The sequence below is a fragment of the Helicoverpa zea genome, chromosome 2 (genome assembly GCF_022581195.2).
Source record: "Helicoverpa zea isolate HzStark_Cry1AcR chromosome 2, ilHelZeax1.1, whole genome shotgun sequence".
NCBI lineage: Eukaryota > Metazoa > Arthropoda > Insecta > Lepidoptera > Noctuidae > Helicoverpa > Helicoverpa zea.
Window position 1 is genome coordinate 378,842 of NC_061453.1, and position 27,742 is coordinate 406,583.

At 47.2% G+C, this 27,742-nt stretch overlaps 2 protein-coding genes across 6 annotated transcripts in view; one reads left to right on the plus strand and one right to left on the minus strand.

Annotated features, from left to right (window-relative positions):
* Positions 1-17,142, plus strand: part of LOC124637700 (protein crumbs) — a 50,301-nt gene extending 33,159 nt beyond the window's left edge. The window contains exons 18-40 of one of the 2 annotated variants that reach the window (XM_047174322.1): positions 158-347; positions 445-624; positions 690-912; positions 1,185-1,427; positions 1,620-1,832; positions 2,473-2,707; positions 2,775-2,943; positions 4,245-4,479; positions 4,564-4,836; positions 4,907-5,100; positions 5,198-5,302; positions 5,407-5,899; positions 5,986-6,072; positions 6,160-6,275; positions 7,899-8,043; positions 8,217-8,323; positions 8,590-8,783; positions 9,734-9,855; positions 10,057-10,210; positions 13,878-13,977; positions 14,097-14,283; positions 14,461-14,700; positions 14,826-17,142. In XM_047174322.1, the coding sequence (XP_047030278.1) occupies positions 158-347; positions 445-624; positions 690-912; positions 1,185-1,427; positions 1,620-1,832; positions 2,473-2,707; positions 2,775-2,943; positions 4,245-4,479; positions 4,564-4,836; positions 4,907-5,100; positions 5,198-5,302; positions 5,407-5,899; positions 5,986-6,072; positions 6,160-6,275; positions 7,899-8,043; positions 8,217-8,323; positions 8,590-8,783; positions 9,734-9,855; positions 10,057-10,210; positions 13,878-13,977; positions 14,097-14,283; positions 14,461-14,697 (4,202 nt within the window). In that variant the 3' untranslated portion in view covers positions 14,698-14,700; positions 14,826-17,142. Of the gene's footprint in view, positions 1-157; positions 348-444; positions 625-689; positions 913-1,184; positions 1,428-1,619; positions 1,833-2,472; positions 2,708-2,774; positions 2,944-4,244; positions 4,480-4,563; positions 4,837-4,906; positions 5,101-5,197; positions 5,303-5,406; positions 5,900-5,985; positions 6,073-6,159; positions 6,276-6,320; positions 6,907-7,898; positions 8,044-8,216; positions 8,324-8,589; positions 8,784-9,733; positions 9,856-10,056; positions 10,211-13,877; positions 13,978-14,096; positions 14,284-14,460; positions 14,701-14,825 lie in introns of those variants that run through there. The other variant, XM_047174331.1, reaches the window with a different exon arrangement.
* Positions 17,143-18,559: 1,417 nt separating this feature from the next.
* The window catches only part of LOC124637721 (protein FAM102A), a 69,862-nt gene continuing 60,679 nt past the window's right edge, over positions 18,560-27,742 (minus strand). For 3 of the 4 annotated variants that reach the window (XM_047174369.1, XM_047174352.1, XM_047174361.1), the window contains 6 exons: positions 23,103-23,242; positions 22,902-22,999; positions 21,822-22,505; positions 20,603-20,857; positions 19,971-20,088; positions 18,560-19,895 (listed from right to left, as the gene is read on the minus strand). In XM_047174369.1, the coding sequence (XP_047030325.1) occupies positions 19,830-19,895; positions 19,971-20,088; positions 20,603-20,857; positions 21,822-22,505; positions 22,902-22,999; positions 23,103-23,242 (1,361 nt within the window). In that variant the 3' untranslated portion in view covers positions 18,560-19,829. The remainder of the gene's footprint in view (positions 19,896-19,970; positions 20,089-20,602; positions 20,858-21,821; positions 22,506-22,901; positions 23,000-23,102; positions 23,243-27,742) is intronic. The other variant, XM_047174377.1, reaches the window with a different exon arrangement.

Consider the following 27,742-nt stretch of genomic DNA (forward strand, 5'->3'; position numbering starts at 1 on the left):
GAAGAGGTCGTTAGGCGTACTCAAATGTTCCAATTCATAGGAATGAGGTGGGAGACTCAGGGTGCTATTTTGTTTTTTGGGATGGCTTACTGTGTTCCTAAAGAGTTCTATTTTAGTGAGTGGGTAAAGTAGAACGTCCCGTATCGGTGTCTGGCAGGCAAGAACTGCGAGATCGACATCAGCGAGTGCGAGAGCTCGCCGTGCAAGTTCGGCGGCGTGTGCCTGGAGCGGTCCAACGCGTCGCTGTACCGCGCCGCCGACGCGCCGCGCCTGCAGGTGGGCCCGCAGCCGCAGATGCTGCTGCCCGCCGCCTTCTACCAGCCCTTCTCCCTCGACACGGCTGCCGGGTTAGTCACCGTTACACAAAATAAATTATTACATAAACATTTTTTTGGACCCAGAAAAAGCAATGCTCTTTGTATTATTTTTTTCTGTGTATATCAGATACGAGTGCGTGTGCGTGTCGGGCACGGCGGGCCCGCGCTGCGAGACCAACATCGACGAGTGCGCCCCCGCGCCCTGCGAGGCCGGCAAGTGCGTCGACCTCATCGGCTCCTACAAGTGCGAGTGCTTCGCCGGCTACGAGGGCGAGCACTGCGAGATCGAGATCGACGAGTGCCAGAGGTAGGTGTGACACGCGGCGCCCCGGCAGCGCCTCTTGCCCGCAGTACTACAGCTCCGCCCCGCAGGTACGCGCCGTGCGCGCACGGCAAGTGCTACGACGGGCGCGCGGCCTACTACTGCCTGTGCGAGCGCGGCTGGGGCGGCCAGAACTGCTCCGTGGTGCTGCGGGGCTGCGCCGCCGCGCCCTGCCGCAACAACGGCACGTGCCACCCCTGGCTGCGCGACGAGACCGAGCACCGCTTCAACTGCTCCTGCACGCCCGGCCACTACGGCACCACCTGCGAGAAGGTAACGCCTCACTATTACTTATTTTATTATTTATTCATTCCTTTATTTCAGACATCGAGGTAAGGCCGATAGAAAATAGAATATATAATAAAATATAACAATATTTATAAACTAATACATAAAAAAAATAAACAATTTAAATCTAAGCGTGAAGTCGCGTAACTTCCCGCGGAATCGCCGGAACACGACACCCTTCACCCAAAACTGTTATTGAAACGTGTCGAGATGCTGAGTCGACACACGTGACAGACGATGTAAACTACTTGCGGCAGATCACGACGATGTCGCTGGAGAAGAGCAGCTACGCGGAGGTGAACACGACGCGCGAGGAGGGCTACGACATCTCGTTCCGCTTCAAGACCACGCTGGGCAACGGCCTGCTGGCCATGGGCCGGGGACTCACGTACTTCTTCCTGGAGCTCTCCAACGGCCGCCTCAACCTGCACTCCAGCCTGCTCAACAAGTGGGAGGGAGTCTTCATCGGATCCAACTTGAATGACAGCCATTGGCAAAAGGTAACATCCCCAATAATTAATTAGTTGTACCTATGGCGTACCTACCCACGATTGTAAACCCGTGGGTGCAACACAATTTTTGTTCTTCAGAAATAATAAAATAGTGAAATAATGAAATTAAAGTTAGCTCGATAGTGTAGTAACTAAACCCTAACATGAAATAATATTAACCGTGCATTGTCGCGTGGCCAGGTGTTCGTGACGATCAACTCGTCGCACCTGGTGCTGGCGGCGAACGAGGAGCAGACCATCTACCCCATCAGCCAGAACGAGGCGTACAACTCGTCCGTGACGTCGTTCCCGTCCACGCGGCTCGGCACCTACGGCTCGTCCTACGCCACGCTCACGCACGGACCCAACTTCTTCGTCGGCTGCTTCCAGGACGTCGTCGTCAACGGACAGTGGGTCAGTACTGCATGCCTATTCGTGTTCTTATTATCATGCGAAAATCTTAAGTTTTATTATTTTTGGTGCCACAGCTACTAGTTTTTTTTTAAACATGTATGTAAATTGGATTTGCTTTGATGCTCTTGGAGCTATAAATGACGCACAAAATGGTTGGAGCTGTTTTGATGAGACTTGTACAATTACAATAAACATGATGTGGATAGAAATAATGAATCCGTGTCATTGGAGTGGAGGCCTGGTTCGTAAGGCCGCACGTGCGGCGCCGGGCAGCTCGCTGCGCCTCGCTCGGTGGTTGCTGCTAGCATTGGAGCCGGCTGACGCGTCGGAGCCGGAACATATCATTGACATATATTCTAACGATAGACAAGAACGTCCATACAAATAATTAATTTTTTATTATAATGAAATTACTTGTTATTCAATCGCTTGAATTAAATTTAATATTTCATAAACAAATTAAATTACCACCTATGTCAAAATCGCCGTGCGAGTTGAGAGTCCCGCTCATCGCAAGCGTTTTACGTGCGTGTGAGGTAAAGCGCGAATGCATACGTGCGAGTGGACACGCGCGTAAATCGCAGTTTCTGGAGAGGCTCAGGTGGTGCGGTTGAGGTGGTCAGTGGTGTTGCTCTCGCAGGTGCTGCCGGAGGAGGCGCACGCGGGCGCGGAGACGACGACGGAGGCGGCGGCGGGCGGCGCGGAGGGCTCGGGCCCGCGGGCGCGCGCGCTGCTGCACGGCGTGCTGGCGCAGTGCCCGCGCGTGCCGCAGTGCGCGCCCAACCCCTGCCGCTCCGGCGGCGCCTGCCTCGACGCCTGGACGTCCTTCGTGTGCACGTGCCCGCGCCCGCACCTCGGCGACACCTGCCAGTACAGTGAGTGTCCGTGCTCGCGGCGAGCCGGCGCGCTGAGCGTGAGGCGTGACTCGTGCGCGTGTTGCAGACTACACGGCGGCCACGTTCGGGCAGGAGGCGGCGGCGCGGCGCGCGGTGGTGCGCGTGCTGGTGGCGGAGGCGGCGCGGCGCGGCGTGCGGGCGGCGCTCGACATCTCCATGTTCATCCGCACGCGCAAGCCCACCGGACACATCTTCTACCTCGGCTCGCGCGCCAGGTACGCCCCGCAGCTCACTGACACTGTGCCACGACGACCGACTGTCCGTCTCAACTCCACAATTCTAACCCAATAACCCTTAGTCAAATTGATTATCAAAAAGAGATTGGGCAAGAATGTATGAAGTTTGGTCCAAATGTCCACCACGAACGAGACCTATATAATTGAATAGTCCACTTAATTTAGAGTAACTTTTACTAAGAAAGTAAAAAAAAAACAATGCCAAAAAAAAGTTATAGCCAAAACTGTATTCTTAATTTTCGGTAGTTTTTGTATGTTATCATTATTATTTTTTATTTTATTCCACTTCCATTTCTGCACTTTATCTAAAAATGAGTAAGTCTAAGTTGAACAAGACACATTTGCATACAAACAGCCCATATATTTTTGCCCGATGGATGTACGAATCATAACCAATAGAGGCGCCAGAAGTGCTTGAATATACTCAGCGGTGCCTGGATCTAAGAAAGTTCGATGTAACTGGTGGTGTCTTCTCCCTAATAATGAACAATTCTATTTTGTCAGAAGTTACAGAAAGTACGAAAATCGAACATCACGAAAAGTAATTGAAAACATGAAATTGAAAAAATCTATAAACGTTTTATTTGATTTTGCTATAACTTTTTTCTGGCATCATATTTTTTTTTACTTTCATAACAAAAAATGTTCTATATTTAACGGGCTATCTAGCCATATAGGTCTCGTTCGTGGTGGACATTTGGACCGGAATCGCCCATTGTCCTTTCAGGCTTCTAACTACCCAGCACTCAAACCGACTGCCGAAAATGTTCAAATGACTGAAGCTACCCACAAGTTTATTATGCCTTCAGAAACACGAAAAAACTCTTCACAATTTATTTACTTCGGATTTATCCATCTATACTAATATTATAAGGAGGAAAACTTTGTTTGTTTGTTTGGTTGTAATGAATAGGCTCAAAAACTACCATTACCATTACCATTAACCATTCGAAAGCTACATTATCCACGAGTAACATAGGCTATATTTTATCCCGGTACGGGCAGTAGTTACCACGGGACGCGGGTGAAACTGCGGGAAAACGGCTAGTATTAATATAAAGTTAGTCATCCATCCACGAACCGAGTGCGCCAAGTGTTGCTTTACCTTAATTCATTCAATGCTTGAGTCAGTTAAGTGGTGTTCGCAAATTGTATATTACAATATACATTTATATACAAAAGACATTGTTGAAAAGTTCTTTTAACCATGTGTTACTGGGGAGTTTGTTGCGCCACTTCTTCTTTCCAGCAAAAGCACATGGGAATAAATATATTGTCAGGTTCGGTCAAACGGACGAGACGCAAGTGGGCGCATCGCTGGAAGGCGGGGAGCTGCTGCTGCACCTGCGCTTCAACCAGACGCCGGAGAACTACACGGTGGGCGGCACGCGCCTCGACAACGGCTACCTGCACCTCATCGAGGTGGTGCGCAACTCCACGCTGGTGCAGGTCAAGCTCAACGGCACCGAGTACTTCCGCAAGTCCATATCGGCCGCCAAGCAGATTGACGCACAGGTAAACTACATGACTTTTTCAATGAGACCTAGAATTGCATGTTAGGCGTTATGTTATTTATGTAACAATGTAATCCCGTGTCAGGTGCTGTACTTGGGTGGACCACCGCCACCATTGGTGGACAGCAGCACTGAAGTGCCGTCCCCGGTGCCGGTAGCGGCGGCGCAGGCGCAGATGCCCCCCGCGTCGCAGCTGCCCGCGTCCCCCGCCGCCGCCAGCCCCACGGCCCCCGCGGTGTCGCCGGCGCCCGCGCTGCCGCTGTCCACGCCGGCCCCCGCGCCGCCCACCCCCGCGCCGCCCGCCGCCGCCGAGCCCGACGACAGCGCCTACTTCAAGGGCGTCATACAGGACGTGCAGGTACGTGTCGCAAGCCGCTGGTCACGTCACGCACTGCCATAGAACGCCTGCTGACTCAGTACGTGTGCAGATCTCGAACGGCGTGAACGTGTCCATCGTGGAGTTCTTCCCGCTGAACGTGCCGGGGCTGCAGCTGCCGCCCGCCTTCGGCGAGGTGTGGCTGGACCCCGCCGGCGTGCTGCCCGGCGTCGTGTCCGACGACCTCTGCGCCGAGCGGCCCTGTCTGCACAACGCCACCTGCACCAACACATGGAACGACTACATGTAAGCACAGCGTCATGCTTGACACCACTACACATATGACGTATGGACATTTCTTAGAACGGCAAGTTGTAACGAATGTGTATATTTGAATGTGTAGATGTCAGTGTCCTCGCGGGTACAAAGGCAAGCAGTGCTCGGAGGTGGAGTTCTGTCAGCTGCAGGGCTGTCCGCTCAACTCGCACTGTCGCAACCTCGATGCTGGGTCAGTATTGTAGCTTTGTTTAGCTGACAGGTTTTACTGTAATGATACCACTGCAGCGAATATCGGCTACATCCTGAGGCTAAGTGTAACATTGACGTACATAGGTACGAGTGCGTGTCGAACGCGACGTTCGACGGCGTGAACACGACGCTGACGTACAAGCTGCGGGTGCCGCGCACCGGCAACATCGCGGCGGAGTCGGAGGCGGAGCTGCCCGACTCGCTGACCATCACGTACCGCAGCAAGTCGGGCGGCACGCTGTTCCACGCGGAGCACGCGGGCTCGTGGTTCACGGTGGGCGTGTTCCGCGGCCAGGTGGCCGTGCAGTGGCGCGTGGGCGGCGCCGGGCTGCCCGCGCTGCGCCGCCTGCGCGCCGCCGGCCACGCCGCCTGGACGTCGCTGCGCCTGTCGCTGGCCGGCAACACGCTGCGCGGCGCCTTCCTGGAGCCCGCCGGCCACGAGGAGCTGGCGCTGGCCGCCGCCATCGACACGCGCGCGTGGCAGCGCCTCGTCATGGAGGGCACCATCACGCTGGGCGGCCTGCGCCCCGGCGCCGCCGCCGCCACCACACTGCCGCCCTCGCTGCCTACCACTATGGTGAGCTCATGCCATATTACTTTTACTTATTGCGACGACGGTTAAAAATATGTCAATAATATAATTTTTGTGACTTGGTTTTCCAGAGTGAAAGTTCAACGGATCCGAACGTGTGGGAATACTCGGAAGGCGAAGAAGTGACTGGCGACAATTTAGCCGGAGAATACTTCAAGGTAAAAGTTATTTTAAAATTTCCTATGAGTCGAAGTGGAGTTGTATTGCAATAATATTTGATTGAGCGTGTAATGTGTGTTTGACAGGGCTGCATGGGCGCGGTGCACGTGGGCGGGCTGCTGCTGCCGTTCTTCACGGAGGAGGAGCTGTTCGTGGGCGCCACGGCGGCGCTGCTGGCCGCGCAGCCGCACTACGCGCTCATGTGAGTACCGCGCCAGTGCCAGTGCCAGTGTGTGACGTCACGGAGGAGGAGCTGTTCGTGGGCGCCACGGCGGCGCTGCTGGCCGCGCAGCCGCACTACGCGCTCATGTGAGTACCGCGCCAGTGCCAGTGCCAGTGTGTGACGTCACGGAGGAGGAGCTGTTCGTGGGCGCCACGGCGGCGCTGCTGGCCGCGCAGCCGCACTACGCGCTCATGTGAGTACCGCGCCAGTGCCAGTGCCAGTGTGTGACGTCACGGAGGAGGAGCTGTTCGTGGGCGCCACGGCGGCGCTGCTGGCCGCGCAGCCGCACTACGCGCTCATGTGAGTACCGCGCCAGTGCCAGTGCCAGTGTGTGACGTCACGGAGGAGGAGCTGTTCGTGGGCGCCACGGCGGCGCTGCTGGCCGCGCAGCCGCACTACGCGCTCATGTGAGTACCGCGCCAGTGCCAGTGCCAGTGTGTGACGTCACGGAGGAGGAGCTGTTCGTGGGCGCCACGGCGGCGCTGCTGGCCGCGCAGCCGCACTACGCGCTCATGTGAGTACCGCGCCAGTGCCAGTGCCAGTGTGTGACGTCACGGAGGAGGAGCTGTTCGTGGGCGCCACGGCGGCGCTGCTGGCCGCGCAGCCGCACTACGCGCTCATGTGAGTACCGCGCCAGTGCCAGTGCCAGTGTGTGACGTCACGGAGGAGCAGATCCTTGGTGCGGGCAAGCTCCAATACTGTCCTGGCAATCATTGCAGGACGACTGGACTGTCCTTATATTAGAAAGTATTGCAGTATGCATATAGTTGGAGCGTATGTTAGCAACTTTGTCTTGTTATCTTCTTCTTCTTCTTCTTGGCGAGTCGATGGCAACTTAAATTTTGGAGGCCCAATATTTCGCTACGCATACGGCATTGTCAGTAGCGTTATAAAGGTCATCCACTATGCAGCTGTCGGGGCATAGTGGGCAGCATAGAAGGTGCCGCATGGTTTGTGGTATGGCTCCGCACCCGCAGCTATTGTCGTCAGTGTAGCCCCACTTACATAGGTTTTCCCTGCACCTGCCTACCTGTGCACGTAGCCTGTTAAGAGACTTCCATACAGGCCACGGTTGGTCGTAACCTGGTGGAAGCCGTTCCACGGGTGGAAGGAAGTCAGGCAGAGCAAGTTCTTCCCATTGTTCGATGCGGTTCTTAGGAGCATCTTTAACTGGGGCTACACTGGTTAGGAAACTGTTCCTGCTTTTTAGTCGGCTGCGCGGTGGTCTAGCGCCATCTAGTGGATGACGTTGGTCCGTTTCTTGGCGCATTTTTTCCAGGGAGGCAGCCACGTTTCTGCGTACCGCTGGGGGCAATTCCGGCGAGTGGATATAGCATTTGAACCGGTGTTGAGTTTGAGACAGCCTGTTATTATTCTACACTTACCCCTTTGTCTTGTTATATTAATTAATTTATTACTTTTTTCATTCAATATTGCATGTATTATTTTTCGGAATTTATTTAATTTGACATTGTATTTATTATTTAATTACTTGTATTTATTACATTTTGTGACGATGTTTATGTATTTCGTGCTTTGTAATTTTTGTATGGGGAAACCTGAAATGAATGTATTTTATTTATTTATTTTGGCTGTGTACAGGTCGGGGCGGCCGTGGGGCTCGGCGGCGGGCGTGGGCTGCGTGCTGTGCTTGGAGCGGGACTGCGCTAACGGCGGACACTGCGCCGACGTCAGGTCCTCCTACTCCTGCGCCTGTCCCGCCGGGTACACTGGAGACTACTGCCAGGTACACTCACATTATACCGCTAAATGTCTAATGTAAATACTTGTCATTTTTTTATTATCTCTAAATATGAAGTACATAATGATTGTTATTTTCAAAATATTGACAATTTCTTGCGGCATTAAGTCCGCCAATGTACTATTTTTGTACATAAAGTATAAATTGTTTGATTGTAGATTGACGTGGACGAATGTGCATCGCATCAGTGTCAGAACGGCGCCACGTGTAAGGACGGCATCGCGGAGTATACCTGCATCTGTCCCGAGGGCTTCGAGGGAGACTTGTGAGTTACTGGCAAATTGTTCAAAGCTATTGATTTATATGGGGTTATTAGTGTATAGCATTTAATGTTAAAATTTATATCATGTATATTTGGCGATATTCTAGTGTATTTAATTTCGATCCTGCATTCATGTCCTTATGTGTGGCCGAAGTCGGCCACGGATGCCATTATTAGTGTATTTAATAACTGGAGCCGCCAATGTCATGCTTTCCCGTCTGGCGTCGGTCGGAGGCGGATCTTTGTAGGATGTGTATGTTGTGTTTTAGGTGCGAGCGCGACATCGACGAGTGCCTGTCGTCGCCGTGCCAGCACGGCGGCACGTGCACGGACGGCGCGGGCGGGTTCCGCTGCGCGTGCGCGGGCGCGTGGCGGGGCCCCACGTGCGCCGCGCCGCGCCGCCGCGCCTGCGCGCACCGGCCCTGCGCGCCCGCCGCCGCCGCCTGCCTGGACACGCCGCCCGGTACGCACCGGCGCATACACACACACACATACACCTAACTGCTCAAAATATACTCTCATTCACATGTATATCGGGTGTCGTTTTTAATCACGTTCAATCCTTTCACATATACTTTATGATATTCTATGGCGAATTTTAAAAAAATAACCTAATCCATTCAGTGGTTTGGCCACAGGAATCATTTTTCGTTTTCCTAATTTACAACAGCAGACATAAAGTTAAGAGTATCGAATGTTTGACCAGTTGACAGCTGTCAGTTTTCAAGGAAGAATTTCTGTTGTTTGTAATGACTGACTCTTATATGGTGTTCTAATTCTCACACATATACTCTATCTATTTATTTACTTTGTTAGAAAAAAATACTGCGTATTTTATTTTTTTTCTTTGTGCTAATCGACATAATATTAACCAGTATATTAACGTGTTTGATTTAATGTGATTAGGTACGACACACTTTGTATATACCCTTTGTATATAGTCTGATCTGTAACACTTTTAGTCCAATAGCATATAGCTTCAAAACAGCGTAATTAACTTATTAGACTTGTAAATATATAATCGGGTACTGCCTCGTTGGTCTAGCTGTCGCAAGTGCGGCTGCTGATCACGAGGTCTCGGGTTCGATTCCCGAGTCGGGCCGAAATCGCTTTGTGGGTTTTAGAAGACTTTCACAAAGCAGCCCGGAGCCTGGAAGTTGGTGATTGATACACCCGTGCATCGGAGAGCACGTAAATGTCGGTCCTGCGCCTGATCTCTCTCCGGTCGTGTCGGATTTGCCGTCCCATCGGGTTATGAGAGTGAAGGAATAGGGAGTGCACCTGTGTCTGCGCAAGTGTTTGTGCACTATAATATGTCCTGCGCAATTGGCTGATCTCCTTAAATGAGAACAGCCGCCGTAGCCGATAAATCGGCTAGGAGGACATCATCATCATCATATAATCGGGTGACAGATCCCCCGACGGGCAACAACTTCACGTGCGTGTGCAACGAGGGCTTCGAAGGCGTGTACTGCGAGTACGCCTTCTGCGAGCTCACGCCCTGTCTGCACGGGCACTGCGTCAACGATACCAAGGTACGCCAAGCTGTCTGCTTATTTATAATGTAAAATAGAGCAAAATTTAAAGCCCATATTTAAATTATATTCTTTTTGCTGGGTGGAAACATAAGTGGGCTATGATCTTAAGGGTGTCAGTGCGTTGTATAGTGGTTATTATGCAATTAAAATGCATTGTTTTTGGAGCATGTATAGTAATAGTATGATGTTCTTGTGCAGTCGGCGCGGTGCGTGTGCGCGGCGGGCTACAGCGGGCGGCGCTGCGAGGCGGAGCGCGACGAGTGCGCGGAGGCGGGCGGCGCCGCCGCCTGTCTGCACGCCGGCCGCTGCCTCGACGCCACCGGCGACTACCTGTGCGACTGCAGCGGCACCGGTAACTATACCACAGCCAGCTGCTGCACCACTGCATTAGATACACTGTCTGTCTACATGATCACATCAACCCCTTTCACATGGTATCACGATACCTGCTCCGTGACACCTACTCTTCTTATAATTTATTCATTCACACGTGCTACAAAATAGAAAGTATGGAACATGCCATATTCAGGAGGCACGTGTAAATAGCAACGCGAATAACAGCGCACAGACCACGCGTGAGTCAATGGTCGGCTGTGACGTCACTGATGTGCCGTAACGTGCGCGTCTCACAGAACTGGGCCCCGATTCTCCTAAGTTAATAATGTCAAAATCGAATAGAAATCGAATCGCAATATGATCGTAATAGCAGTTTTAACCATATCGGGCATTCTGCTACTAATAAAAGACCAATCGTATTCGATTGACATTTGATTGGTGTGCGATTGGTCTGCTATTTTGATGATTTTGGTCTATACGGTAGTTTGCTGTACAATCATTTTGCAATCGTAAATCATTTGCAGACAAAATGATTCATTATTGAATGACAGAAAAGGATAAACACGTTTTTTTCAAAGAAAAAATAGCGGAATGCCACATACGCTTCAATCGTAATCGAGTCGGGATTGGGTCTCAGTCGAATCGAGTCGAACGTCAATCGAATGGCGCTTAAGTAAAATTAGGAGAATCGGGCCCCTGGTACACATACACACCATATTTATTCAGTAGCGCAACATACCTACTGCCTTGAATGAGAAAAAAAAATCTAAATTGTAAAAATTTACAGATGGATTGAAAACCTCTCTTCCTTTTCAGGAAGTCAAATAATGATTAAGTGAAAATGTTCGGTCTTTATTCAAGGCAGTGTCTATTTTGGAATGTAGTACACGGGACACGGACCAAATATTGATATCAGTGATGTTCCACTGTAACAGTTCCCAGTGAAGTTGTCAGCATGTGTTTGTATGTGTATTTGTGTGTATGTGTGGTCACCTACACTTGTGTCGGAGTATCTTATCGGCATTGCGCGCGATCGCGACTACACCGCCGATAAGCGCTCACCTGATAACACGGACTGTGGTTCGCAAACTTTTTCTTTTAATCAAATATAAAATTAAATAAAAACAATACGACAGACACGACGTCAGGCAACATCCAATGTCGTTTTATATGAAATCGTCATGATTCATTGATGTCCTTGTTTACACCGCAAACAAACCGTAAACTTAGTCATTTATTTTACATGTTACCTTGCTAGTGCATCGTAGTTCCTACTTAGCATTTGCAATAAAAACATTAAACAAGGTTTTGTTTTCAGAACAAGTTGTACAACTAATTCATGACATCTAATAGTTATAGAGCTTAAATATTTATATCACCTATTGTATTATTATTTATGGCAGCAATCATACATTCTTATTAACAACAAAAGTGCAGTCCCGGTCCGCTCTGTCCTTCACGTGTGTAGTGTAAGTGTATCGTGGGCGGTAAACACTCGCGCAATACAATGAATGCGAGTACAATGAGACATCTTCGTAATATTAATTAGTCGGTATCGGAGATGCAGGAAAATCGCGGTGTCGTCACAGTTTGTGAATCAGTGTCCGCGCGGGCGCGGCGCGGGGCCAGTCGCACGCCGGGCGCGGGACGTCGCGCTAATTGATATCTGTGCAGTTTGTGTGTCTGTGTGATGTGTGCTACGAGCTGATCCTACTGTGATAGTGGCTGATGTGATGATGTGCTCGCCATGATGATCACACTGCTACTTCTAGTCTTGTTAGGTATTGTATTACCTGGATTTAGTGCTTCATTATAAAGCATACATACATTACGTTGAAGAAGTTATTCTTTTCAATGAATTCAGACATAAAATCAAGAAGTAATTGAGTGATATTAGATTAATTATAGTGAGTAATTAGTGAATAGGTAATTGGGCTGATATAGTTGATGACAACTCCGGGTCGCTGATATCATGGCATTGTGTGTTGTCAGTGATAGTGATCGCCGCTAGATAAACAAACGCTGATGTCACGCCGTCCGCCCTTCATTCAGCCTATTATTTATGAAATTAATTCAAATAAACGTTTTGTTCCGCTGATGATTGACGAGTGAATAGTAAACAATTCAAGTTTGATCTTAATTTGGGTGCCAGAGATCTATAATATCAGTGACTTACAATTTATAAGGCAAGTTGCCTCTGTATACTACATGGTAACTCTAAATGTAAATTGTTATGTGGAAATAAATTTATTTATTATTTATTATTTTATATAATCATGTCACGTGAGATACTACTGGACAAAAATCTACGTACGAATCTCATAGTAGAAGTGCGTGCAGATGTAGTATTACTTGACAGTTGACACTATCGTACTTACCTTCTCATTTATCACGCGCAGGTACCTTGAACTCGATTGTAGAAAACTCGAGAGGAAGGACAACGATCGATTTTATTTTGACAAGTTTTATTTTTAATTTATTCTCGGTTATGGAGTAACAGGTGTACGCTTCGCTACAAATTACGAGTAATCATCTAATAATAGAAGATAAAGTTTTGTGCTTTTCAATTTTTTTTTCACGTTGATATAAAGTATACTTTTGCGAACGTCTTGCTATTTATCTGTAGACAAGCAACTCTGAAGACTACTAGTGTCAATAACATGTAAATTAAATATAAATGTATGTAAAACAGTTCTACACCTGTTGATATATCAGGCAGACGACATATTACAATAATTATGTATATATACAGTATGCAGTGAGTCAATACATTTCATTGTGACTTGTGACAAATTGTCGTAATTCGTTATTACCCGTGACGGCCCGGTGGCTTCGCTTCAGTTTCCTGATGTTTTCATTACCACGACCTGTGTAAAGATTGCTTTCCGATGAACAAAAAATATAAATATTTCTGCATCATTGGTCAAGTTACTGTCGACGCTTATGCACTTGCTCACCGTTGGGAGCATTGACGACTAAACCACGAAATACTCTCAGACTTCGCAACACAATGAAAAAATTCAATAGTTTTTATTTTGAACATGCTTACACCCCTTATGAACCATCAATGTGTTATGATCTATTGTGGAAGTCCCAATATAATATCGGCCGAAGTAAGTTTCCTTGTAAACATATTATACAAAGGAGTTGAGAGCACAGCGCCGTGACCTCATCTTCTGCAATATGTCATGTTATTGTACGATATGTCTCAAAACACAATAATTTCGTGAGAATGGTTATGTTATCGTTGCATTACCGCCGAAGGATGCGGTCTGTTTGAGCGCCGCGGGAACCTTCACATTGTTTACTGATAACGTTATCACGCGATACAATCATAACGTGATAACGATCACCTGAAACTTCGCTATTTCTATAAAGCACCGGAATTGTATGACCATACCTAATTAATTAATAAAAAAAAGTACTATGAAGTTAATAACATATTGTATAGTGTAAAAGTTTGCTACTGTTTTCAGCATATTGAGGTCATAATCATTACTAATACGAATTAGTCACATAACGGCGACTGGGAGACGTCAGAACATAGATTCTACCTAATATTATTTGTAAGAAGAGTAATTCAATATTTACTTATTATATTGTACTCGGTTTAATACTGGCTGCTCAACATAATGTCATGAGTAAAATGTATGAGTTAAATAGTATGTTGTGGTGTGGCGCAGGATGGACGGGCGCGCGCTGCGAGGTGGACGTGGACGAGTGCGCGGCCGGGCTCGTGAGCTGCGGGCCCGGGGACTGCCTCAACCTGAACGGCTCCTACACGTATGTATACATCCTTCATCTCTTGCTATAAATATGTCATAGTATCTTAAATTTAAAAAAAAATTGTTTGTTATATATCATTGGTAGCCGTTTTCTATATTGTATGGTTTGTGTTACAGATGTCTGTGTGCGCCTGGATTCTGCGGCAACGAGTGCTCGCTGCAGGACCCGTGCTTCGCGCTGGGCGAGGGCAACGGCACGGGCCCCTGCCTGCACGGCGGCACGTGCGAGCAGCGCTGCGCCGCGCACACTGACTACGTGTGCCACTGCGTGGACGGCTGGGGCGGACACAACTGCTCGCAGCAGGTACCGTCAATATTCTCTAATCCCTCAGCCCGATGGATCAGCCAATTCGATACAATCAGAGAGATCACTCTGGAGCAATGGTGTAAATTCATTAACTTTTGGACTTTACTGCTTAGCTGTTTTGTCAAAGTTTCTTAAAATCCATAAAGCGATTAGTAAGGTGTGGTCTGTGGGCAGGTGGTGGCGTCGGGGTCGGGCGCGGGCGACACGTCGGCGACGGTGCTGATCGCGGTGGGCGCGGCGCTGCTGGCGCTGGCGCTGGCGGGCGGCGCGCTGGGGGCGCTGGGGGCGCAGGCGCGGCGCAAGCGAGCCACGCGCGGCACGTACTCGCCGTCGGGGCAGGAGTACTGCAACCCGCGCGCCGAGATGATGCAGCACGCGCTCAAGCCGCCGCCCGAGGAGCGCCTCATCTAGCCGGTACTGCCACATCTAGCCGCTACTGCCGCGCTGCCGGTACTGCCGCGCTGCCGGTGCTGCACGCGTGCTTGCTTCATCGTTTCGCACCGTTATAACTTTTTGATCATTTAAATCTTTTGTTTCAGTTGTGACATTTAAGAAAACATGAAAATCGAACAAAAATATTAGAAATACAAGAAGAAAGTTGACACGAACCTCGTCGCATATCAACCAAATGACTGTTGTGTGCGTGTGCGTGTGAATGAAGATTTGTGTGTGTGTGTGTGTGTGTCGAGTGTTCTAGTTTGTACCTGTACGTTTTATACATTTGAACAGTGTGAGTGTGTGCGTGACATAACTAATAATTAGCTTTAAGAAGTGTGGCGCCACAGAGCGCCGCCACCCTGTACTTAACTTTACCACGCAGACGAATTATATAGTGAGTGTAGTGGTGACGCCATGTCGCGTCAGGTCAACTCGTGCGCAGGCCGTGGCTGCAGTTTGTACGGGTTTATTACTTCATAGGCTTTTGATATAGATATTAAATAACTCGGTGCACTTGTTGATCTCACACGACGTGCCGGCGCGGGCAACCGCCCCTAGTTCACACAGTGTACATTTTTTATAAAAATGACAAATTTTATAAATAAATACAGACTTGAGTACTTATATCTAGGCTAAGAACGCGACTATTTTGATATGAAGTTATTTAATGCAATGTCTGACTCTGTATAGGGGCGACTTATATTGAGATGTATGTAAACACTATACTTGACAATACTGTGCCTGACTTTGAAGAACTTCGAATTTTTATCGTAACGTGTATTCTATTGTATTTGGAAACAATCATGGTAACTAGCATTGTATTTTTGAAACATGTAATATTAGATGTATTTCTGTAATAATAAAATAAATTAGCGATAGGATAATAAATGAATTGTAGGAATCTGTTGACTGTCCGACTGCTGACACGTCCGTGTACCGTATTCATGATGAATTCGAATACAAATATTTATTATCTAGTAGTAGTCAGTAAGCGTAACTGTTCGCCGCTGAGAGGTCCGCGACGCCGCGCCACATTCCGGGTGCGCGTGGGTTTTGATAGCTCTTGTTCGGATATGCTGTTTGAACTTTTTACATAAATGTGATAAAACAACTACTTATTAGCGTTTGCTCAAGCGTTATTGCGATATTTATAAATAAAATATACAAAGCGGCGTAATATTTAGAAGCTGTCAAAACGTAACGTGTTATAGATTTAATAAGATGATCGGTGTAGCGAAGACCTCAGCGGCGCAATTTTATTTAACTGTGACAAGTAGAGCGAGCGGTGTGCATATGCAACGTTAAATATATTAATGATGGTATTTAGAACTGTCATCTTGACCAATGAATTGAGCGTACCATTAGTATTTATACAATTTGAACAAAATTCTAACGATGAGTCACCAACTGCATTGTTTTCAGTGATTCCAGTTGTGTGCAAATCGCTCGCGTTTATCTGAGTTTATTTAGTATAAGGATTAGACGTAGGTAAGTGGTATTGAAAGCGTGCAAGATTCTAAATTACATGATAGTGAAGACGCCACTCGTCCGCCTAGGGCCGCGCACTCGGCCGCGCCTAGTGTACACTCTAGTTAGCCACATGTGCGCCACACGTGCGCCACGCCACAGAGGTAGCTCTTGATTAGGTGGACAGTAGCACACAAGTATATAGGTTAATGTATTTCGATATGTAAATATGTAAGGTTGAGTAGATAGGGCGCGTCCCGAGTGCGGCAGGCTGCGGCGAGCCGTCCGTGCCTTAACCACAAGTCTGTATATTATGTACCGTATACACGAGTGACGCTGTCACCGCTAGGCTAGGCGTATACTGTAGCTGTAGGCGACAAGTACATGTACGTAGCGGCACACGAGCCCCCCTGTGCTTACTCAGTGCTCAACTAGCTGCTCGACAGCGATATTTCTTTATATTTTGATTTCGTTGCCTTGTTTATAAGATTTTTAACAAATTATTATTTGTAACTTAATATTCCATTTTTGTGATAATTCTTTTGATTTTATTGTTGCATCGCTTTATGTATTATATTCTTGTTTTGTTCGTAACAGTAAAGAAGTGTTCCAAATCAGTATTTATAGATTTCGGCCGTCCGTTAATTATAATCAATTTATTGTATAGTAAGTGTTCTGTACCCATATATGAACTATTGTACATTTTGTATTGTTCGAAGTACACTCAAGTTTCTAAAATAAGTGACTGCAGAGTGAATATAAAGGTACCGTAACAGATAAATGTAAGTAGATTTTAAATTGAATCAATGTAACTATTCCTCTTAGTAAATACTAAATCAGCGTATGTCGACTCTACTCACTGTAGCGTGAGAACGATCCGTTCCACGCGCCGCCCTAGTGTACAGCACCCGAGCCTTTTGGCCTTACTCAATAAACAAATATTATATGACACCCATGTCGTTTTATTTACTCGTCAGATCACAGTATATAGAAGTTTCACGTAGTTTGTTTCATTTCCATAAAGTAAACAAAACGCAATTCAACCAAACCAATTTAGTTTTATAATCGTTGTTCTGGTATCCTGCGGCAGCAGTATCGAAACGCCAATCTGTTGGTTGTGGTTGGTTGTTCATGTACGCACTCCCACCAATCAATCGACTGCATGACTCGCACGAAGCTCCTATATTATATTGTAGTCTTTGGTTAGAGTCGCCAGCGCCCTCTAGCGTTCAGTTTTCAAAAAACGAAGCGCTCGCGCGGTTTGCTCAACTTAAACCGAAAACCGACGACAACTCCTATTTTATGTGTGAAATCAAATCAGGGTTATTCCCGCTCGGTAACATCCTTTCGTCAACACTGTTGACGATCGGGAAAAAAAAGTTTCGTTCGTTCACAGTGACCATGAATGCTGGTTTTTATTTTTAAAATATGGAAATAAAATTACATGGATTTTTTAAATGTTTAATGGATTATGTTAGATCTTATAAAACACAATTAACTAGAAAATAAAAGTGGCCTTATCATGTGCATAATAACCATTTTACACTAATATAATAAATAGCGTTTGTCAACACTGTGAACGAATGAAACTTTTTTTTCCCGATCGTCAACAGTGTTGACGAAAGGGTGTTACCGAGCGGGAATAACCAAATCAGCCGGTAGCAGTCCAAGGGTCACAAGGTATGAGTGTGCATTGTGACTACTGTGAATTGTCTAGGATCTACCAGAACAACAAATTAACGTATTTTATCGTAAGACCACAACCCTGGGCCCTTATCTCCTAAGTTAATAATGTCAAAATCTAATAGAAATTGAATCGCAATATGATCACAATAGCAGTTTTAACCATATCGGGCATTCTGCTACTAACATAAGACCAATCGTATTCCAACGACATTCGATTGGTCTGCTATTTTGGTGATTTTGGTCTATACGGTAGTTTGCTCTACAATCATATTACAATCGTAAATCATTTGCAGACAAAATGATTCATTATTGAATGACAGAAAAGGATAAAAACGTTTATTTCAAAGAAAAAATTGCGGAATGCCACATACGCTTCAATTATATTTCGGTTGGTGCATGTTGCTTGCTACATAGTTTTAAATGTATACCTCTTGAACCCTTCCGGACTGAAATGATGTTTATGTGAGTGTTCGTCGCGGCTAGTTGAGATTGGAATTTAATCGCAGACCCGCAGACCGCCATCGTGTTTTACGAAAACTGTATTGCATTATGTATTCTATCAAACGAACAGTTCAATCTTGACGACATGAAGCGATTAGGTGTTTAGTGCGCTTGTATTCTTTTTCATTGAGAGTGTAAAATGGAGAAGGAAGTGAAGGTACTTGAATAAGATAAACAAATATAGTTCTAGACACGTCCTTTATTCAAATACTGTACAGGCTTTAGAATAATATGATACAATAACAACGCGTGCCGATCAGACGCTCGAGCGCGGCCCGTCCCATGGCTCGAGCGGCACTGGTCACAGTGGGGCACTAGTGACATTAGTGCTACCAGCGACACTGGTGGCGGCACTAATGCCACTAGAGGCATCGTTGGCGCCACAGACCGTGCCGCGCCCGCAGCTCTGACAGTGGCCAGTAGGCGGCACTCGCTGATGCGCGTTCAATGGTGTTCATAACCAGTCGCGCTCAGAGTGACGCCGCAGAGCTCTTGTAAATGAACACTCGACGGAAGAAATATTGTCATGATTATACTCAGGCAAATCATTTCATCTTTAAATAGCAATTATAAAATGAATTCGCGTGCGGCGGCACACTGAGCGCCTCTCGTCGTATCGCCGCAAGCCACGCGCTCAAGCTACGCAAAGGAATGACTTAGATTTACCTCCTCGCACTATTGTATATTTAGTTAGTTCCCCCCACTGGAGTGGGCGCACGTTTGTTTGGCACCACACTAAATAATGTATACAAAATTCACATTGATAATATATTAATGGAGGGATTTGGAAGTACTGTTTCGATTACATGGTTCACTTAATGGGTGACATTTTTTAATAATTTATAATAATAATTACATGATATCGATAGTAAAAGTTCGCGCGCGTCGCAGTCAGCAGCGACCCGCGCTGACGTAGCACCACTTGTGAGCACTTGTGTTACGCTAACATGCGCCAGCGCCGCCCGCCGCGCCACACGAGCGACACGCCACACGTGCGCCACGCGTGCGCCACGCGCGGCGGGCGGCGCGCTGGGCTAGTGCCGGCGCCGGGAGAGGCAAGACTAACGTGGAGGCCTGCGCGTGCGGGACTCGCAGGCCTGCATACGGAGAGTGGAGGAAGCACAGACGCTACGCAAAATATAGGAACAATCAGTCGTCGAGTAGGTCGTCATTAAATTCAAAGATTCCTACTTACATTAAAAACAAATAAAAATTATATAAATCATACAAAACTTGTCGGTTTGCACGAACACAACCATTCTTTGTAGAACTGCTACCGAATAATAATAATTAACATTAAATTACGAGTCGTAAAACAATTATGGCATAATTTATATTACATTAAAACAATAAATATATGTATATGCATTGCTCGCGGTCCCCGGCGGGACGTATATAAAAGCTAATACACAGTAGAGCAGGTCGGGGCGAATCTCAAGTAATACTGTCCACTACCACATCACAGCACTGGCGGTCACGCGTCGTCCGGCCGCGTGTGCAGTCACGCCCGGGGCTACCTGCAACACACACGCGGTCAGTGGGGGCGGACTGGGGGCTGGGGGCTGAGGGCGGGGGCGGGGCGGGGGCAGCACCTGTTGTCGTGCGGGTGCAGCACGACGCGCTGGTAGTCGCGGCGCGCGAGCTGCTGGCGCTGGCGCGAGCCGAGCTCGGCGGTGCCGTCGCGCGTGATGAACAGCTGCAGTCCGGACGCTGCAAGATTCACATGTGTCCGTTACATTTTATAACTATACTATAAACCTTGACTTCACCGACAATATGAACGTCAGTTTTCATAAAACAATTGATTATTTATTATTAATTTTCATTTACAAGTTTCAAAGAGAACAGATGTTTATGTTGTCGGTGAAATGGTAAATCAATTCTAATGTTAACATAAAAATGATAGTTTAAAGAACTAAAAATCACGCTTTAAAAATTACAAGTGAAGCTAATATAAGCGTGTTAAAAAATACTGGAGGCAACATTTTAGGTCATTCTAAAGTATTTTTATAAACATATTCCGTCGTACCACAAAAACGTCTGTTGAACACTTGTCTAAAAAACATGTCATTATGATGTTGAAATAAGGTCCGTTTTGCAGCCACACTTTTTTTTAGACAAGTGTTCGGCAGATGTTTAAGTTTTTGTGGTAAGGCTGATTGATTTTGAATCGTTTTTAGTAAATAGTAAATATCGTGCGAGTACGGTGCTCGGCGGTACTGACTCTCGGCGGCGTCGTCGACGGCGTGCTTGAGGTCGGTGGCGGCGAGCAGCTCGTCGATGAGCTCGTCGGGGTTGACGCGCGTGTGCTCGACGCGGCCGGGCGGCGGCTCGTCGTCGGGCGGCGCCTGGCGCCGGCGCCGCTCCAGCGCCGCGCGCGCGCGCTCCAGCGACCCGCCCAGCTCCGCGCCCGACGCCGACCCGCCCGACGGGTTCCTGCGGGACGTGAGCGTCACGAGCCGGCCTCGGTTCACCGTTACTACCAGTAAATTAACGTTATATTGCTAAATAAATCATGTCGTCAATTTACTTGAAGTAATTCTGGAACTGTGTTCTTACGATCGTACTACATCAAATCAAATATAAATGTAATGAATAAAACATTAAAAACAGCCACATTTATTAAGTAAGATTCTTAAAATATAATATTATGAAGCGTACACAGCATATTTTGCAAACGCATGCAACATCCAATGTTATTGCCATCACCTACAGCATGCATTACCGCTTTACCTCAAGCATGTAAGTAGTATTATGCTGTACAGATAGAAAAATAGATAGGAAGAATGCATGCACCGCGTAGTCACACCGTTATAGCATTAACTCCTACTTTATTTAAAATAATTTGAAATACTCCGTAATTATTATAAACGACTATTTTCCAATGAAGCCGTAATAAAATATGCGTAAATGTATGAAATATATTTTTATTAAGAAATTTTAAAAATCTTAATATCTAACAAAACAGAATCGACATCACAAGGAAGCGTCAATACATAAACACGTAGTCGATACGACAAGGGCACGAGACAACATCTAAGGGTAGGTCGATGCGCGCGTGTGCACGCGTGCGGCACGGGCTCGGCACGGGCGCGGCACGGGCTCGGCACGCGGGCAACACGCGCGCAGCGGCCGCGGCAGTACGTGTGGAGGTGTTGGAGCACTAACAGCGCCGAGCTGGGCCGGCGCGGCAGCGAGCCGGGGGCGGGCGGGGCGGCGGGCCCCGCGGCCGGGCCCCCGGGGTCCCGCGGGGCGCCGCACGCGCCGCACTCGCGCCTGCACACAGGGGCCGGGCGGGGGCCCCGCGTTAGCTTACTGACTACACACGCGGACGGCGCGGCACACGACACACATTCACAGTTAGAGGACAGGACAGAGAGGAAGACTAAAACAGATGCTTAGTAACCCGCCGACACCACCCGCACCCGTTAGTGAGGCCTCACCTGGCCGAGTCCGTGTAGCTGTGGCGCAGCGTGGCGGCCAGGCGCCGGCCCCGCGCCGCCTCCGCCTCGGGCCCGTTGGGCGTCGACGTCTGCACCGCGCCCTCGTTCAGCGCCTGGTTGGACAGGCTTCTGAACCGGTGTCGGATGTCGATACACTCTGACGAGCCCAGGTCCACTTCGGGATCGGAGGGAATGCAGTAGAACTCGTCCTCTATGCAGCCGGACAGTCTGTTCGCGTTGGACACGAGCGAGTTCTTCCTGTGCGCGAGTGGCGTCAGAAACGGGAAATTGTTGAACAACTCCTCGTTCTTCTTGTTCTTGTCGAGAAGCGCGGGAATGGTGTTGAGCGACTTCTGCTTGAAGATTTGGAAGTTGGTGAGCGGTTCGACCGCGGCGCTGATGATGGTGGCGGCCACCTTCTTCTTCTTGTCGAAGTATGTGGGCATGGCGAAGGAGTAGTCGTGCGCGGCCAGCAGCGTGGCGTCGGGCGTGGCGTAGGCGTCGCTGGCGGGCGACAGGCGCGGCACGTCGGCCAGCACGTCGGGCACGGACAGCGTGCAGTTGGGCGTGAGGTACACGTCGCACTCGCTGCTGTCCAGCAGCAGCTTGGCCAGCGCGCGGCCCGCCTGCTTGCACGACTGCGACGGCACGAACACTGACGTCACCGAGCGCTCTACGCGGACACTGCGGGCGGCGGGGGGCGGGACGGAACAAAACATAAAAGATAAATTAAAAAGCAAAATAAATTAAAAGTGCTGGACCGAAATAAAATAAAGTAGTTACCGTGCGAAACAAAATGGGTTAATGAACATAATAAGCTAAACAATGAACACTGTACAGAGTGGTCGTGAGACGACACGTGCCCGCGTGTGACATGCAGCCTGTGGTCGGGGCCGTTAAAGTACGTTCATCTTGCCGCTACCATTTGTCAATAACCAATAAGTGACGGTATACAAATGTTGAATGAAGACATTTTAATCCGGCACCACAGTTTGTCAGTGAAGAGTAACATATGTTGTTATGGTGTCCTGCAGGCAGGCTGGGGATGCGCCGTCACCGTGCGGTACACAAGCGGTTCACCTGTTGTGGTGCGGACGCGCGGAGTCGCCGGCCGAGTCGCCCTCCGAGCTCTGCCGCGAGTGCGCCGACGCCGCCGACGAGCTGCCGTACCCGGACGCCTGGAACGGACATATCGCCCATTACATATTGAAAGATAAACTTTTTGACTTAAAAAAATATAAAGGAGGTCAGTTAGTTAGAGTGACAAGTGAGGTTACGTACCTTGCTGCTCATGTCCCCGGAGGTGTTGGAGGAGTTGCGCGAGTGCGTGTGCTGCTGCTGCAGGCAGGCCGCGCACGACGCCGTCACCGAGCTGCTGCCCGCCGCGCCCGCGCCGCTCACCGCCGCCAACATCGTTAAACCTGAAAACACGTCCAACAAAAACCTCGTGAATGTCTTCTAAAGGCTGAGTTTTAAACTGTCAGTCGACTACTAACCCTGAGGAATAAATATAGCGGGTGGACATATTTATACAAAACCTATAGGTATATTATTTAGATAAAAGTTATTTGGCAATTGAAAACTAGGCCCTTATACTATCTGATTGAGTTTGGCGTCCAGCCGGGGACGCCTTGATTTAGGTATTTTGCTAGAAACAGGCTGTGAGATTAAATGAATGAAAGATCAAGTACTTACAGGATGCCAGGAACACAGGGATCACAACACCAGAGCACTTTTAGTCGTATTCACAGGTTTTATTTAATTTTTTACACCGCGCGCGCAGTTATCGATGCCGGCCGGCCATTGCTGAGTTTGAAACTGGAGTTTTGTCTATGAGTTCCATAGATGGCGCTCGATGCGCAGTTTTGGTTGCGTTCGGTGCTTTGTGACGATGTAGAATAGGGAGGAAAAGGATGGGAAAGGATGTATCCCAAAGCCTGTTCATATCCCCCCACTTGAAATCACCCAGGGATTTCATAAGTTTTGATAAATTTAAGATTTGAGATTAAAATCGAGGGCCTATGCAGATTCATATGTCATCATTATATGATTTTTAGTTAATAGATTAATAATAAGATAATAGATACGTATAAGTTTTAAGATAGGTGAGTAATAATAAAATTTTAATAATATAATTAAGATAATGTATTAATAAATGTGTGTAGTTAAGGCGAGGAAGTGGTCAACAATAATTCCATAACCGGCACGCGCATCTAAGGCGCCAAAAGGGGTCGGAGCGTCTGAGCGGGGCGAGGATAACAATACGCGCGCTAGCTTATAACTAAAAGTCGTAAGCGACAAAATGGTTTTGTAATTTTAATATTTAGAAATGATAATTTAATAAAAAATCCTACTACCATTTTAAAGAGTATGTATATACTCAACTACTAAAAAAGTTAAGAGGCTTAAATCGGTCCCGTTTGCCCATAATATGTGAATCTCTTTTTAAAAAGAGGTATGTTTGATATATTTTTCTCTGTTATAAAAGTTACCTAATCATGTTTCTACAACTAACAAAATAAGGCTTATATCATGAACTTTCAGGTAACCAAGTTGTATTTTGATCCGTTTTGTATTTACTGAGAAAAATTGACATCCTTGGCGCCAAAAATTCCAATTCGTCCTCTTAAATTAATTGTTTTGTTCAATTGGAAGAGGACAAATTTTGACAGCAGGTCTTGTAAGTAAGCCTTTTGATGTTTTGACTGTTACCACACGAGTAATGTTATCTTTACCCGGATGGAGCTGTACGACACGACCCAACCTCCATTCGTTAGCAGGTAAGTTTGGTTCGTAAATGGTTACAAGATCATTCAACTTTGGTTGATGGTTGCCATGTTTAAACCATTTCAGTCGCTGTTGCAACGTATGTAAATAGTCCCTTTGCCAAGTGCGCCAAAAAATCTGAGATAGGCGCTGTAAGAGCTGCCAACGAGTACGTAAGGTCTCGTTTTCAGAATGTACCGGTTCGGGCAGAGATATTAAAGGTCGACCGATGAGGAAGTGACCAGCTGTAAGAGCGTCAACCTCGTCGGGATCGGAAGATAATTCCACTAAAGGTCTAGAGTTTAACATGGCTTCTATTTTCGTTAAGATCGTATAAAATTCTTCAAAGGTAAGAACCTGCGATCCGATTATACGTTTGAGATGATATTTGGTAGATTTTATACCGCTCTCGAATATGCCTCCGAAGTGAGGGCCCGAAGGAGGATTGAGCTTCCACGTAATTCCTCGAGAAGCGAGCTGATTGGAAATACTGTTGCGTTCGCGGTTGAGCATTTCGCTGACTTCCGATAAATAACGTCTGGCACCCACGAAGTTAGTACCACCATCTGTGACTATAGAGTGACAAAGTCCTCTGCGTGATACAAAACGATCCAAGGCCGCTATAAACGCTTCAGATGTGAGCTCGGTGACGAGCTCGAGATGAACTGCTTTGGTAGCGTGGCATACTATGAGGCAAAGATATGCTTTGTAAGTTTTGGCGTTACGGCGTCTACTTTCTTTTATGATAAACGGACCTCCGAAGTCGATGCCGATTGTTTGAAAACAATGACCCGTTTGTAGTCGGGAAGGTGGAAGATCACCTTGAAAAGGTTGAAGTGGAATCGGTTTGATTTTAAAACAAATCACGCATTTTGATAAACGCGATCTGATGAGATTCCTGACGCCGAGTATCCAATATCGACGCATAATTAAAGATTGGAGTAGACGAGGCCCACAATGAAGGTAAGTTGCATGAAAGTGGTCGATAAGAAGAGTACTCAGTCGGGAAGTTTTAGGCAACAGATATGGATGTTTGACGTGACAAGGTAACGACGCGTGCTTAAGACGTCCCCCCACTCGCAAGATTCCGCGAGTGTCCACAAAAGGAGAGAGTTCAGATAAATGTTTAGGTAAGGGTCTATTGGATGCAATCAAAGATATGACATCATTAAAACTTTGCTGTTGAACATATTTTGTTAGATGGTCCAGAGACTGACTTAGTTCAGCGGCTGTGAGGTAAGGTAGTAAGTTACGGTCAGAACGTTTTGCTTTCGCGTTTTTAATGAAACGATTGATCCATGCAACCACTCTTTCCACGTGGGAAAGAGAGGAGTGGCGTTCCATGATGGAATCGAGTAAGTCAGCTTCACGCGTCACAGTTGTGTGACACGCGCGTGATGAGGGCTTAAGTTCTGGCACATTATCTGACACTTCAACTGCTGATACAGGCCAGTTAAAGGGTTCGTGGTGCAACCACTGAGGGCCAGACCACCAAATTTGAGCTGAAGATAGAGATAGGCATGATAAGCCACGACTACAGACGTCGGCTGGGTTGTCATGGGTGGACACATGTCGCCACTCAGTTGGCACAGGACTGTCGTTAATAAGGACTACTCTGTGAGCAACGAAGGTCTTAAGTTTGTGTGGCTCAGTATTCAACCACGACAATACAGTCGAGCTGTCTGTAAACAAGGTAGATTTATTTAAGATGACTTTAGAACTAAGCAAGGAGTGAATGCGATTTATTACTTTGACCAGCAATACAGCACTGCACAACTCTAAACGGTTAACAGTCAACACTTTCAGAGGTGCAACCTTGGACTTAGCAATTAAAAGATAAACTTGAACACCGTGAGGGGTGGCGACACGAAGATAAACACAACAGCCATATGCTTTCGTGGATCCATCACAAAATCCGATGAGTTGAAATGCTTTAGATTGAGAAGGTATAATCCTACGAGGGATTTGTATTAGATTTAAGTTATGGAGATCAGCTATAAAGGTTTGCCATTCTACAGCTACATCCCTGGGCACAGGTTCGTCCCATGAAAGATTAAGACGCCACAAATCTTGAAGGAGCAATTTGGCTTTTAGGATACAAGGTGTAAGCCACCCTAGAGGATCGAAAATACGCGCGATGCTAGATAAGATTGAACGCTTGGTACATTCACCGTCCTCGATAGGGGAGTGTGAATAACTGAAGTTGTCACTCACAGGGTCATATTGGACTCCTAAGATTTTTAAAGTTGATTTATCGCTTTCATCAGAAAAAAGTTTAGGTTTTTGACAATGATCTACTGGCAAAGTATTAAGGATCGATTGCGAATTACTACTCCATTTTCGGAGCTCAAGTTGAGCACAACCTAGCAAAGAGATAAGTTGATTTTTTAGTTCTATAGCTTCACGTACAGAGGGCGCGCCACTAGTTATATCGTCGACATATGTCTCATGAAGAAGAGCTTCAGCTGCACGTGGATACGCGGCGCCATGATCGACAGCTAATTGGTGGAGGGTGCGGATGGCCAGATAAGGTGAACTACTAACTCCGTAGGTGACAGTCGCGAGTTCGTACTCTTTTACTGGATCACTGGGAGATTCTCGCCATAGTATGTGTTGATAATTCCGATCCTCCGGTCTTATTAAGATCCCTCTATACATCTTGGATATGTCACACGTTACAACTACTGTGTGTAATCTGAAGCCAGTTATGATGTCTACAATATCTACTTGAAGCTTTGGGCCAGTATAAACAATGTCATTTAAAGAAAGACCGTTAGTAGTTTTAGAGCTAGCATCGAATACTACTCTCAATTTAGTGGTCGTGCTCTCTGGGCGAACGACACAACTGTGAGGGATGAGATAACGATTGAGAGTAGGTACTGCAGGGTCAGGTGCAGGATACATATGATTTAAATTCTCGTACTCGCGCATACAGTTTACATAATCGGATTTAAGTTCAGTCTGAGGATTAAGTTTCTTTTCAAGATTAGTAAAACGCGAGAGTGTATTATTGTAAGATTCACCCAATGACCGATCGCCTTCCTTTAAGAGGATAGGTACGACATATCGGCCGTTAGGTTCGCGATAGGTTAGATCTGTGTACATACGTTCGCAGGTATCATTCTCGGGTACGGTGATAATAGTGCGTGGTGGTT